Genomic DNA, 13553 nt, shown 5'->3' on the forward strand with positions numbered 1-13553 from the left:
ACAACATGACATCGCTCCCCGAGAATTTTGGCAGGTTAACCAACATGGCTACCAGGGAGATGCTAGACCTGGGGTCTCCCCCAACTGCTTGGTCTGCCCTTTCCGCGCTACCGTGTGACATCCTGCCGACTACGCCAAGTGTAATAGAGTGCAGGGTTGAGTATGTCACCACGGAACAGACAGACCAACTGTTGAGGGGAATTTATTAACAGTAGTAAGATTCTCCTCGCAGGGAGTAAACAAGGGGTTAATAGAGATAAAGCAAACAGTAAACAGCTAAGCGGAATCGCAAACGGTTAACGAATGTTCTGGTAACTTATCAATCCAGGGAAGTCCTGACTTGAGGGTCCTTATTCCAACGTGGATACAGTCACCAGCAGTGCTTGAGATCCTGAAGTCTCTCCTCTGTCTCTTGGGAACTGGAGACTCCGGGGTTAAGTCTTTTCTTCCAGTGAAGCTGAAAGCAGGAAGTAACTCAGCCACTCTGCTGTGAGTCTCTGTATATCAGGCTGGCAGGCTTTCTGCAGTTGCAATGCTACACACACACACTGAGCAGTTTACTTGTCACACTCAGGGGTTCTGGCTTGTCACTGCGGTCACCGGGGCTGCGCGCTCAGGTCACTGTCAGGAGATGCGTCTTTTCAGATTACGGAGGCTGCCAAGTCCACACTCTCACATCCAGCCTTCACTATGGTGGGTATCTCAGCCTCAGTGTCCTCACAGGGAGCACTACCTTTAGGGGAGCACGGCGCTGCAGCCTGCCCTCTTTGGCGCGCTGCCCTCTCTCTGCTCTCCCGCTCTTTTCTGACCACACCCCTCTCTCTTCCTCTCTCCTCCCAGAAGTCACCTGGTCCCCTCTGTCCAGGGCAGAAAGTCTTCCCCCCAACAACCCAGCTGTCTAAGTGGTTCCAGGTAAGGAGCAGGGAAAGCAACCTCCTTACACCTGTAGGTGTAAGCTGCAGGTGTCTGGGTACTTTTGTCCATGTAAGTAGAAAACATCCAGAAGATTTCAGGAAAAAGGGGAGACCACCTTGACTCCCGGAAGAGAGGAAGAGTCGGTAGATCTCTCAAGCGGTGTAGAAACCTGAAAATCTTAAGGTTTCTTGCTCATGGAATGTTTCGCAAGCCTGTATGTTCCCCGGCGGTAGCTACAAAAGTTTTCAGGGATGCATATAATCTCATGGAGTATCAGGATGATTTATCCCTCAAAAATTGTGTTTGTGACCATCAGGTTAGACTTATAGTTGACTGATATGAGACGCCATCTGGTTTTCTGTCTTTAGTAATCGGACATGTACGCTGACAATCAGAGTGACTATGTTAACGTCTACTTTTACACAGTATGGATGCTTTATAATACATAGCTATTGTTGACTTATTTGTATCATCAGTCCCAGTGGCGCTGCTACAATGTAATAATGATTGTGCGGACTCCAATGTGAACACCATGCTTTAACAAGCGGGGAGGGGAGGAGGGCTGGCTCCTGCCTATGCTCCCTGTCCATTACTTTCCCACACTGGGATCATGTAATTGTCAGGCATGAGCAGTGTAAAGTGAACGCTTGTTTCCCCTTTAAGATTGAGTGACTCCAGGCTGTCTCCTCCTCCCCTGGTGACACAGCAGTTGTAAATGTCCTATCAGTAATTTAAAGCTCGGAGACTCCTCCTTGTAGTGAGGACTGTGGGCTGATGGAAATGTAGTGAGCAGTCTGAGACAGGCACTGGGTGAATCATTAGCCAACTGCCTCACTGGGATGCTTTTGTCTGGAGTCTAAAAGGAAAATATATACATTTACACAGACACTGCAATATCTGCTTCCTTCCTTCCTGACTGTCTCTTTTGATTTTGGGGTTTTACCAATAAACCAAAGTGGATGTAATATCTGGTGGATCTCCAGTCCAAAATGCTGCTGGTTTCCCAGCGCACAGAAGCACCACGCATGGAGCCCTATATACCAGTAAGTAACACGCAGTGCCTGTAGCTACACCTCTCCCTAAAGTGTCATTGTACCCCATCATCCCAGACGACAAACCTCCGGGCTTGTGACTCGGACCATGAAGTGTGCGTCAAAGTGTGCAGTATGTATCTGAATAGGTTTACAGCGGCGAATCCATCGGCAAAGTGTGATCGGCGAAGGGTCGGACATGATTGCAGGGCTCGTCATTATATAATGAGCATTACCAGACTAAACAATTGCCAAAGCGTGACTGATCAGACTGGAAGAAGCGGCTATTATGGCTTCTATAATAATAATCTTTATATATAATGTGTGGCAGGGAGCAAGGACAGCTGCCCAGCGCCTGGATTATTGGTAGCCGCCTGGCGAGCCGTGCTGCTGCCTTATTTTACAGTTGCGGTGTTACTGAAATAATGTCTGAATTATCCTAGATTAATGCCGCCGACTGCACTGGGGCGCGGAGGGGGGGACTAATAGGATTAAAATTTGCCAATAAACTCCGGCTTGGAATATCCCTGTGTAAGCCGAGGGGTCTGCCTTATGCCCCCAATGTTGCTGTATAGTAGCCACCGGTGGGTTGTGGAGGGGTTACACCGCCCAGACTACATATGGGCTCGCACTACACTGTACTATTGGTACCAGCTCTCCCATTCATAGTGCCGCCTAGTCATCTGGCACAGTAAGAGGCACAATGACTTCATTTGATGCCATTCTACGCAGGTCACAGGTCACCGCAGTGTCACCAGGAATGAAGAGACCACAAGGCTTCTGCAGATCTGCCGCTATCCATTCTGGTATTAATTATGTAATTGCCATACTCAGCTTTTCCATGTTCTGGTTCCATACCATGAGTAGGACCAATGGAGCATGTGCTAATGCAGCAGCTACACCCCTCCATAGCCAGTTATTGGGATCTGTTGTAAGCTGAAGACTTTGATAAATGCGCCGCCTCCTCTGCTTTGGTAAAGTGACACCTGCCTTGCAGACTTGTATTGTCAACCAGTGGTGAGGCTGGAGCTGATGTGCTGGAGTCCTGTCCAGCAGGGGGTGAATGTGTGTTCTGTGCACTGCTCAGCTATCTGGGAGGACTTGATGATCATTGTGTGCCTTGTATGGATACGAATGTGGCAGAGCTGAGTTTGTCAGGCGCAGCAGAGTTGAATTTGTCAGATGTAGCAGAGCTGAATTTGTCAGGTATAGCAGAGCTGAATTTGTCAGGTATAGCAGAGCTGAATTTGTGGGGTGTAGCAGAGTTCAGTTTGTCAGGTATAGAAGAGCTGAATTTGTCAGGTTTAGCAGATCTGAATTTGTCAGGTGTAGCAGAGCTGAACTTGTCAGGTGCAGCAGAGCTGAATTTGTCAGGTGTAGCAGAGCTGAATTTGTCAGATGTAGCAGAGCTGAATTTGTCAGGTGTAGCAGAGCTGAGTCTGTCCGGTGGAGCAGAGCTATGTTTGTCAGGCATAGCAGGGCTGAGTTTGTCAGGTATAGCAGAGCTGAATTTGTTAGGTGCAGCAGAGCTGAATTTGTTAGGTGCAGCAGAGCTGAGATTGTCAGATGCAGCAGAGCTGAGTTTGCAGTTTTTAGCAAATCACCCAGTGAGTGCTCAATGTTTTAACATATGGCCTTCTGTAAACCAATTGCAGATACTTGTCCAATCCAAATTTTGCCCCCTCTGTTTGTAAACAGAAGGCCAGTATGTATAACTATGGATGTGAGCGTTCCCAGGCACTGATCACACAGGCAGACATTTTTCGATACTTTCTGTCACTAATCCCATTAAGATCACAAATGGAACAATAGGTTGCAGCCGCTGGCAGGTATTGATGGCAGACCTCGCATTATGTAGCGTCCCTGTAATTGCGCTCGTCCTTATTGCATTGGTTTGCACTGGCGCTGAACACGTTAATAGTTGGTGTTCCGGCAGCAACTCGCACGGCCAGGAGAAATAGATTTTGTTGAAAGGAAAACACCCTCGGAGCCTCCAGACACAGTGTGGGAGCCTGGAGCCGGCTCGTGTTTTTTAAAACTGGTTTCTTTTCCCCCACCCACTCACTGATTAACCCCTGCCTGGCTGCGGCGTACAGTGAGGCGGAGCGCCGCACAGGAAGGAGGGTGCCGGGGTTAACACTGTGATTTCCTGGTGGCTGTCCTCTAGGAGTCAGTGGCAGCGCCTGTCAGCCCATTGTGTACATTATACCCGCACACATGGCGGCGCTTCCTTTCTCTGTGAGGAGCATGTTCTGTACACGGAGCCTCCTGCTGCATTGTCCTTAGGAGCCGGCCAGCTCCATCGCATCCTACCTGCTGCATTGTCCCTAGGAGCCGGCCAGCTCCATCGCATCCTACCTGCTGCATTGTCCCTGGAAGCCGGCCAGCTCCATCGTATCCTACCTGCTGCATTGTCCCTAGGAGCCGGCCAGCTCCATCGCATGCTACCTGCTGCATTGTCCCTAGGAGCCGGCCAGCTCCATCGCATCCTACCTGCTGCATTGTCCCTAGGAGCCGGCCAGCTCCATCGCATCCTACCTGCTGCATTGTCCCTAGGAGCCGGCCAGCTCCATCGCATCCTACCTGCTGCATTGTCCCTGGGAGCCGGCCAGCTCCATCGCATCCTACCTGCTGCATTGTCCCTGGGAGCCGGCCAGCTCCATCGCATCCTACCTGCTGCATTGTCCCTGGGAGCCGGCCAGCTCCATCGCATCCTACCTGCTGCATTGTCCCTAGGAGCCGGTCAGCTCCATCGCATCCTACCTGCTGCATTGTCCCTGGGAGCCGGTCAGCTCCATCGCATCCTACCTGCTGCATTGTCCCTGGGAGCCGGTCAGCTCCATCGCATCCTACCTGCTGCATTGTCCCTAGGAGCCGGCCAGCTCCATCATCCTACCTGCTGCATTGTCCCTAGGAGCCGGCCAGCTCCATCGCATCCTACCTGCTGCATTGTCCCTAGGAGCCGGCCAGCTCCATCGCATCCTACCTGCTGCATTGTCCCTGGGAGCCGGCCAGCTCCATCGCATCCTACCTGCTGCATTGTCCCTAGGAGCCGGACAGCTCCATCGCATCCTACCTGCTGCATTGTCCCTGGGAGCCGGCCAGCTCCATCGCATCCTACCTGCTGCATTGTCCCTGGGAGCCGGCCAGCTCCATCGCATCCTACCTGCTGCATTGTCCCTAGGAGCCGGTCAGCTCCATCGCATCCTACCTGCTGCATTGTCCCTAGGAGCCGGCCAGCTCCATCGCATCCTACCTGCTGCATTGTCCCTAGGAGCCGGCCAGCTCCATCGCATCCTACCTGCTGCATTGTCCCTGGGAGCCGGTCAGCTCCATCGCATCCTACCTGCTGCATTGTCCCTGGGAGCCGGTCAGCTCCATCGCATCCTACCTGCTGCATTGTCCCTAGGAGCCGGCCAGCTCCATCATCCTACCTGCTGCATTGTCCCTAGGAGCCGGCCAGCTCCATCGCATCCTACCTGCTGCATTGTCCCTAGGAGCCGGCCAGCTCCATCGCATCCTACCTGCTGCATTGTCCCTGGGAGCCGGCCAGCTCCATCGCATCCTACCTGCTGCATTGTCCCTAGGAGCCGGACAGCTCCATCGCATCCTACCTGCTGCATTGTCCCTGGGAGCCGGCCAGCTCCATCGCATCCTACCTGCTGCATTGTCCCTGGGAGCCGGCCAGCTCCATCGCATCCTACCTGCTGCATTGTCCCTAGGAGCCGGTCAGCTCCATCGCATCCTACCTGCTGCATTGTCCCTAGGAGCCGGCCAGCTCCATCGCATCCTACCTGCTGCATTGTCCCTAGGAGCCGGCCAGCTCCATCGCATCCTACCTGCTGCATTGTCCCTGGGAGCCGGTCAGCTCCATCGCATCCTACCTGCTGCATTGTCCCTGGGAGCCGGTCAGCTCCATCGCATCCTACCTGCTGCATTGTCCCTAGGAGCCGGCCAGCTCCATCATCCTACCTGCTGCATTGTCCCTAGGAGCCGGCCAGCTCCATCGCATGTTACCTGCTGCATTGTCCCTAGGAGCCGGCCAGCTCCATCGCATGCTACCTGCTGCATTGTCCCTAGGAGCCGGCCAGCTCCATCGCATGCTACCTGCTGCATTGTCCCTGGGAGCCGGCCAGCTCCATCGCATCCTACCTGCTGCATTGTCCCTACGAGCCGGCCAGCTCCATCGCATCCTACCTGCTGCATTGTCCCTAGGAGCCGGCCAGCTCCATCATCCTACCTGCTGCATTTTCCCTTGGAGCCGGCCAGCTCCATCGCATCCTACCTGCTGCATTGTCCCTAGGAGCCGGCCAGCTCCATTGCATCCTACCTGCTGCATTGTCCCTACGAGCCGGCCAGATCCATCGCATCCTACCTGCTGCATTGTCCCTGGGAGCCGGCCAGCTCCATCGCATCCTACCTGCTGCATTGTCCCTAGGAGCCGGCCAGCTCCATTGCATCCTACCTGCTGCATTGTCCCTAGGAGCCGGCCAGCTCCATCATCCTACCTGCTGCATTGTCCCTACGAGCCGGCCAGCTCCATCGCATCCTACCTGCTGCATTGTCCCTAGGAGCCGGCCAGCTCCATCGCATCCTACCTGCTGCATTGTCCCTAGGAGCCGGCCAGCTCCATCGCATCCTACCTGCTGCATTGTCCCTAGGAGCCGGCCAGCTCCATCGCATCCTACCTGCTGCATTGTCCCTAGGAGCCGGCCAGCTCCATCGCATCTTACCTGCTGCATTGTCCCTGGGAGCCGGACAGCTCCATCGCATCATACCTGCTGCATTGTCCCTAGGAGCCGGCCAGCTCCATCGCATCCTACCTGCTGCATTGTCCCTAGGAGCCGGCCAGCTCCATCGCATCCTACCTGTTGCATTGTCCCTAGGAGCCGGCCAGCTCCATCATCCTACCTGCTGCATTGTCCCTAGGATCCGGCCAGCTCCATCATCCTACCTGCTGCATTGTCCCTAGGAGCCGGCCAGCTCCATCGCATCTTACCTGCTGCATTGTCCCTTGGAGCCGGCCAGCTCCATCGCATCTTACCTGCTGCATTGTCCCTTGGAGCCGGCCAGCTCCATCGCATCCTACCTGCTGCATTGTCCTTAGGAGCCGGCCAGCTCAATCATCCTACCTGCTGCATTGTCCCTTGGAGCCGGCCAGCTCCATCATCCTACCTGCTGCATTGTCCCTTGGAGCCGTCCAGCTCCATCGCACCCTACCTGCTGCATTGTCCCTTGGAGCCGGCCAGCTCCATCGCATCCTACCTGCTTCATTGTCCCTAGGAGCCGGACAGCTCCATCGCATCCTACCTGCTGCATTGTCCCTAGGAGCTGGCCAGCTCCATCATCCTACCTGCTGCATTGTCCCTAGGAGCCGGCCAGCTCCATCGCATCCTACCTGCTGCATTGTCCCTAGGAGCCGGCCAGCTCCATCATCCTACCTGCTGCATTGTCCCTAGGAGCCGGCCAGCTCCATCATCCTACCTGCTGCATTGTCCCTAGGAGCCGGCCAGCTCCATCATCCTACCTGCTGCATTGTCCCTAGCAGCCGGCCAGCTCCATCATCCTACCTGCTGCATTGTCCCTAGGATCCGGCCAGCTCCATCATCCTACCTGCTGCATTGTCCCTAGGAGCCGGCCAGCTCCATCGCATCCTACCTGCTGCGTTGTCCCTAGGAGATGGCCAGCTCCATCATCCTACCTGCTGCATTGTCCCTAGGAGCCGGCCAGCGCCATCGCATCCTACTTGCTGCATTGTCCCTAGGAGCCGGCCAGCTCCATCATCCTACCTGCTGCATTGTCCCTAGCAGCCGGCCAGCTCCATCATCCTACCTGCTGCATTGTCCCTAGGATCCGGCCAGCTCCATCATCCTACCTGCTGCATTGTCCCTAGGAGCCGGCCAGCTCCATTGCATCCTACCTGCTGCATTGTCCCTAGGAGCCGGCCAGCTCCATCGCATCCTACCTTCTGCATTGTCTCTAGGAGCCGGCGAGCTCCATCGCATCCTACCTGCTGCATTGTCCCTGGGAGCCGGCCAGCTCCATCACATCCTACCTGCTGCATTGTCCCTAGGAGCCGGCCACCTCCATCATCCTACCTGCTGCATTGTCCCTAGGAGCCGGCCAGCTCCATCGCATCTTACCTGCTGCATTGTCTCTTGGAGCCGGCCAGCTCCATCGCATCCTACCTGCTACATTGTCCTTAGGAGCCGGCCAGCTCCATCATCCTACCTGCTGCATTGTCCCTTGGAGCCGGCCAGCTCCATCGCATCCTACCTGCTGCATTGTCCCTAGGAGCCGGCCAGCTCCATCATCCTACCTGCTGCATTGTCCCTTGGAGCCGTCCAGCTCCATCGCACCCTACCTGCTGCATTGTCCCTTGGAGCCGGCCAGCTCCATCGCATCCTACCTGCTTCATTGTCCCTAGGAGCCGGACAGCTCCATCGCATCCTACCTGCTGCATTGTCCCTAGGAGCTGGCCAGCTCCATCGCATCCTACCTGCTGCATTGTCCCTAGGAGCCGGCCAGCTCCATCATCCTACCTGCTGCATTGTCCCTAGGAGCCGGCCAGCTCCATCGCATCCTACCTGCTGCATTGTCCCTAGGAGCCGGCCAGCTCCATCATCCTACCTGCTGCATTGTCCCTAGCAGCCGGCCAGCTCCATCATCCTACCTGCTGCATTGTCCCTAGGAGCCGGCCAGCTCCATCGCATCCTACCTGCTGCATTGTCCCATCCCTAGGAGCCGGCCAGCTCCATCGCATCCTACCTGCTGCATTTTCCCTAGGAGCCGTCCATCTCCATCTCACCCTACCTGCTGCATTGTCCCTAGGATCCTGCCAGCTCCATCATCCTACCTGCTGCATTGTCCCTAGGAGCCGGCCAGCTCCATCATCCTACCTGCTGCATTGTCCCTAGGAGCCGGCCAGCTCCATCATCCTACCTGCTGCATTGTCCCTAGGAGCCGGCCAGCTCCATCGCACCCTACCTGCTGCATTGTCCCTAGGATCCTGCCAGCTCCATCGCATCCTACCTGCTGCATTGTCCCTAGGAGCCGGCCAGCTCCATCGCATCCTACCTGCTGCATTGTCCCTAGGATCCTGCCAGCTCCATCATCCTACCTGCTGCATTGTCCCTGGGAGCCGGCCAGCTCCATCGCATCCTACCTGCTGCATTGTCCCTAGGAGCCGGCCAGCTCCATCATCCTACCTGCTGCATTGTCCCTAGGAGCCGGCCAGCTCCATTGCATCCTACCTGCTGCATTGTCCCTAGGAGCCGGCCAGCTCCATCGCATCCTACCTGCTGCATTGTCCCTGGGAGCCGGCCAGCTCCATCGCATCCTACCTGCTGCATTGTCCCTAGGAGACGGCCAGCTCCATCGCATCCTACCTGCTGCATTGTCCCTAGGAGACGGCCAGCTCCATCATCCTACCTGCTACATTGTCCCTAGGAGTCGGCCAGCTCCATCGCATCCTACCTGCTGCATTGTCCCTAGGAGACGGCCAGCTCCATCATCCTACCTGCTGCATTGTCCCTAGGAGACGGCCAGCTCCATCATCCTACCTGCTGCATTGTCCCTAGGATCCTGCCAGCTCCATCATCGTACCTGCTGCATTGTCCCTAGGAGCCGGCCAGCTCCATCGCATCCTACCTGCTGCATTGTCCCTAGGAGACGGCCAGCTCCATCGCATCCTACCTGCTGCATTGTCCCTAGGAGACGGCCAGCTCCATCGCATCCTACCTGCTGCATTGTCCCTAGGAGCCGGCCAGCTCCATCATCCTACCTGCTACATTGTCCCTAGGAGTCGGCCAGCTCCATCGCATCCTACCTGCTGCATTGTCCCTAGGAGACGGCCAGCTCCATCATCCTACCTGCTGCATTGTCCCTAGGAGACGGCCAGCTCCATCATCCTACCTGCTGCATTGTCCCTAGGATCCTGCCAGCTCCATCATCCTACCTGCTGCATTGTCCCTAGGATCCGGCCAGCTCCATCGCATCCTACCTGCTGCATTGTCCCTAGGAGCCGGCCAGCTCCATCGCATCCTACCTGCTGCATTGTCCCTAGGAGACGGCCAGCTCCATCGCATCCTACCTACCTGTTGGCTTTGGAAAGGTGCAACTTTTTCTGCAATTATTTAACCTTGAAGTTAATGCTATGTCTGAAAATGAAAATATTCCTATATTATGTGGTCCAATTCAGGAATTTATTATTATTTATTATTATAGCGCCATTTATTCCATGGCGCGTTACAAGGAATTTTTGGGATATCCTACAAAATGAATCTGTGGCAGTGACAGGGTGCCTTGCTAATAATCCCGCCGCCTGTGCTAGAAGGAGACCCTGAATACAGCGCCTGTTTTAGGCTATGTGCACACTTTGCAGATTCCACTGCGGATTTTTCCGCAGTGGAATTCCAAAATCCGCAGTGAAAACCCATCGCGGTTTTTACTGCGGATTTATTGCGGTTTTTACTGCGTTTTCTTCTGCGGATTTTCATCTGCAGTTTTCTATTGGAGCAGGTGAAAATCCGCAGAAAAGAAGTGACATGCTGCGGAATGTAATCCGCAGCGTTTCCGCGCGGATTTTTCTGCAGCATGTGCACAGCGTTTTTTGTTTCCCATAGGTTTACATTAAAATGTAAACTCATGGGAAACTGCTGCGGATCCGCAGCGGTCAAATCCGCTGCGGATCCGCAGCAAAATCCGCAAAGTGTGAATATAGCCTTAGGCCTTGAGGACTTGACTCGAGAATCACAATCAACTGATTTTCAGGATTTCAATGCAAATAAATGTGATTCTATCGAGTTTTCTTGAATTTTACATGGGACTGCAAGCATTATCGTAACATTTGATAAACGAGAATTAAGAGTTAACAGGTTTAGCTCTGCTACATCTGAAGCATGTTGGTGAACTACAGCACCCAGCGCAGCACAGAAGATAGCAGAGTTCTGAGTGTTGAGCGATCAGTTGTTTTTTGTTTTTTTAAGACCTCCAGACCTTCCAGGGAAAGTTTGATCAGATCAGTGATGAAAGTGTTGATAACTCATTTTTAGTCTTCTGGTGCCAGCAGTGCAATTATAGTCCCTGCAGAAACGACCTGGATGGTTTGTGAAGACGGGTGAAGTCAGTTTGCCCCCCATCCCCGAGTCCCAGCGGTGCCAGGATCGCAGTCTTGGCCTTTGTCAGCGTGGCATCCTGCAGCTAATCCCTCTTGTCTGTATCTGGAGAGCGGAGCCAATCCTTATTGACACTCCCATGGAAAATAGGCTGGCAGTCATGGAAATAAAAAAAAAAAAAAAAAAGATCTTTTTTTTTTCCTTTTCTCTTTATTGCCGCCGATAACGTCCTGACACGGTATCAGAAAGCCATGCCTTGCTTTATTAGGCTATTATTGAAAAGCACACAATGCAGGATGCGAATATGGGGCAGCCATTTATTCCATGATTGCACTTGTTGCTATTATTGGCTGAGCGGTCTTTGCCCGGATGGCCCAAGTTATGGAAACCTTGTATTCAGAGCAATGTCAGCGCTTCCTGTTTATCCCACTGGAATTCCTGCCTTTATGATGGTTCTGCCCACAAAGTACCTGCCTGAGGCCGCCATGCACATTAGGTACCTGCCGCAGGCAGTCTAGGGCCCCTTTATGTACAGACCCTACCGCCCCTACACTCCACCAAGCTCTGCAGGAGAAGAGTGGGATAGATTGCTGCCAGGCAATAGTAACAAAAGGATTGGGCATATCGAAATCCAGCTGCCCCATCCTTCTCTCCAGCCATGTGCTGGTGATAGTGTGGGTAAGGGACTCTTTACACAGCAAGATGATCAGGGACCAATGTTCTTAGGAATACTTGTTCCACAATCATTTTATAGTCAGCCTGATCGGCGGTTGTTTATTGCCCCAAGTCGTCCTGTGAACACGGACATTAACGTCTCCATACGTATTAGTCCGACAGTCCTCTTAATATCAACAGGTTCAGCAACATTAAAGTGGATTTGTCACTAGGTTTCACAATACAAACTGTATACATTATTAAGTAGAGCTCTTGGACCATATGAGACTGGTGTATTTACTTTGAAAATCTATCTCAGATTAGCTGTATCATTCTGATATTAAAAAAAGCAGTGAGAGAGCTTCCGAGTCCAAGTGTATTATTATTATCATTATTATTTATTATTATAGCGCCATTTATTCATTTATTCCATGGCGCTTTAAATGTGAAAAGGGGTGTACATAATAAAAATCTAGTAAAAAATCTAGTACAGTGATCTTAAACAATACAAGTCACCGACTAATACAGGAGGAGAGGACTCTGCCAGCGAGGACTCACAAGCTACAAGTGTATGCAGTCTGACAGCTGCAGCTTGTACTGAGCAGCGTGAGACCTCAGCAGAGAGGTGGTGCACTGAGGAGCTGTCAGTGAGGACAGGTGGGCAGAGATTGAGTTCGATTTTTATAAAGAATTGTTACAGCAATTTTGACATGGCTCTTTAAAGTAAATACACCAGACTCATCAGGTCTAAGAGCTCTACTCAATAATGTGTAGAGTTGGTATTATGAAATCTGATGAGCGATCTCCTGTAACCTGATATATATGGCCACATGTAAAGTGCATGAGTATCGAGCTCACCTACCATAAATTAGTAGACTTTACCCATCATGTATTATTTTATTGGTCGCCATATTGGCTGGGACTGGCTTTCCACAATCAGCAGATTGCTCTGACGGCTCCCATATTAAACGGGTTATCTATAATGAGACAATCCTCTATTACCATAACATTAATATTATTCTGAGCAGCCAAAATCCGCAGGTCCCCGGGAAATCTTGAATGTGGACAGACAAGGTATTGGTTCCTTACGTGTGTCTGAAGAGACCCATTCTCGGAGCCCTAAGATGTGCTTCGTGTCCACCCCCACTGCCTTATTTCTGAGATCAGTGTCAAGGGACCAGATGTAACAATATAGTCCAACAGGAAATTAGAAAAAAACAATTATTCCGCTTATCAAATATACCGTATTCCTTAATAGAAGGAAATTGATCTCTTTGGCCACAACCTTGGGATTATACCCAGATAACCATCAAAGAAAAACAATAACAATACATTTGCATACAGGGGCCTGTTCTGTAAATTGATACCAATTTATATAATCCCTGTTATGCAATAAAGTATCTGAACCCCATTTATTACAGTTATATATGGTTTTCGCTTTGAATTGCTTTATTGTATATATCTCTATGGTGTGTGGTTTTTTTTATGTGTATTAATGCTACAGTCCGACACATAACTTGATATTGAGTATTATGAGGCACAGTAGGCTTCTGCCTATGGACTGCAGAGTTTGTGGGGCAACTCTTTTTTTTTTTTTTTTTTTTTTACAAAATATATCAGGTAAAGTCTGGTCTAATTTGACTAGTTTGTTGAAGGGTAACTTAATTAAAAGCAAACTATTTCATTAACTTACATTGCATTAGACAATTATGTGGCATGTGAGATGTAGTTAGGTGGGGGTGTTTAACCGAGAAAAAATGGTTGACTTCTAACTACTTTTTTTTAGCACTCTCAGTCTGCTAGTCTCTCATTAGTAAACTGCTCAATACCTGGGGCG

At 52.0% G+C, this 13553-nt stretch overlaps 1 protein-coding gene across 1 annotated transcript in view; it reads left to right on the forward strand.

Annotated features, from left to right (window-relative positions):
• Positions 1–1688: 1688 nt before the first annotated feature.
• Positions 1689–13553, forward strand: part of MAMLD1 (mastermind like domain containing 1) — a 301664-nt gene continuing 289799 nt past the window's right edge. The window contains exon 1 of the mRNA XM_069747050.1: positions 1689–1958. Coding sequence (XP_069603151.1) covers positions 1905–1958 — 54 coding nt within the window. The 5' untranslated portion in view covers positions 1689–1904. The remainder of the gene's footprint in view (positions 1959–13553) is intronic.

Source organism: Ranitomeya imitator, chromosome 2 (genome assembly GCF_032444005.1).
Source record: "Ranitomeya imitator isolate aRanImi1 chromosome 2, aRanImi1.pri, whole genome shotgun sequence".
NCBI classification, from domain to species: domain Eukaryota; kingdom Metazoa; phylum Chordata; class Amphibia; order Anura; family Dendrobatidae; genus Ranitomeya; species Ranitomeya imitator.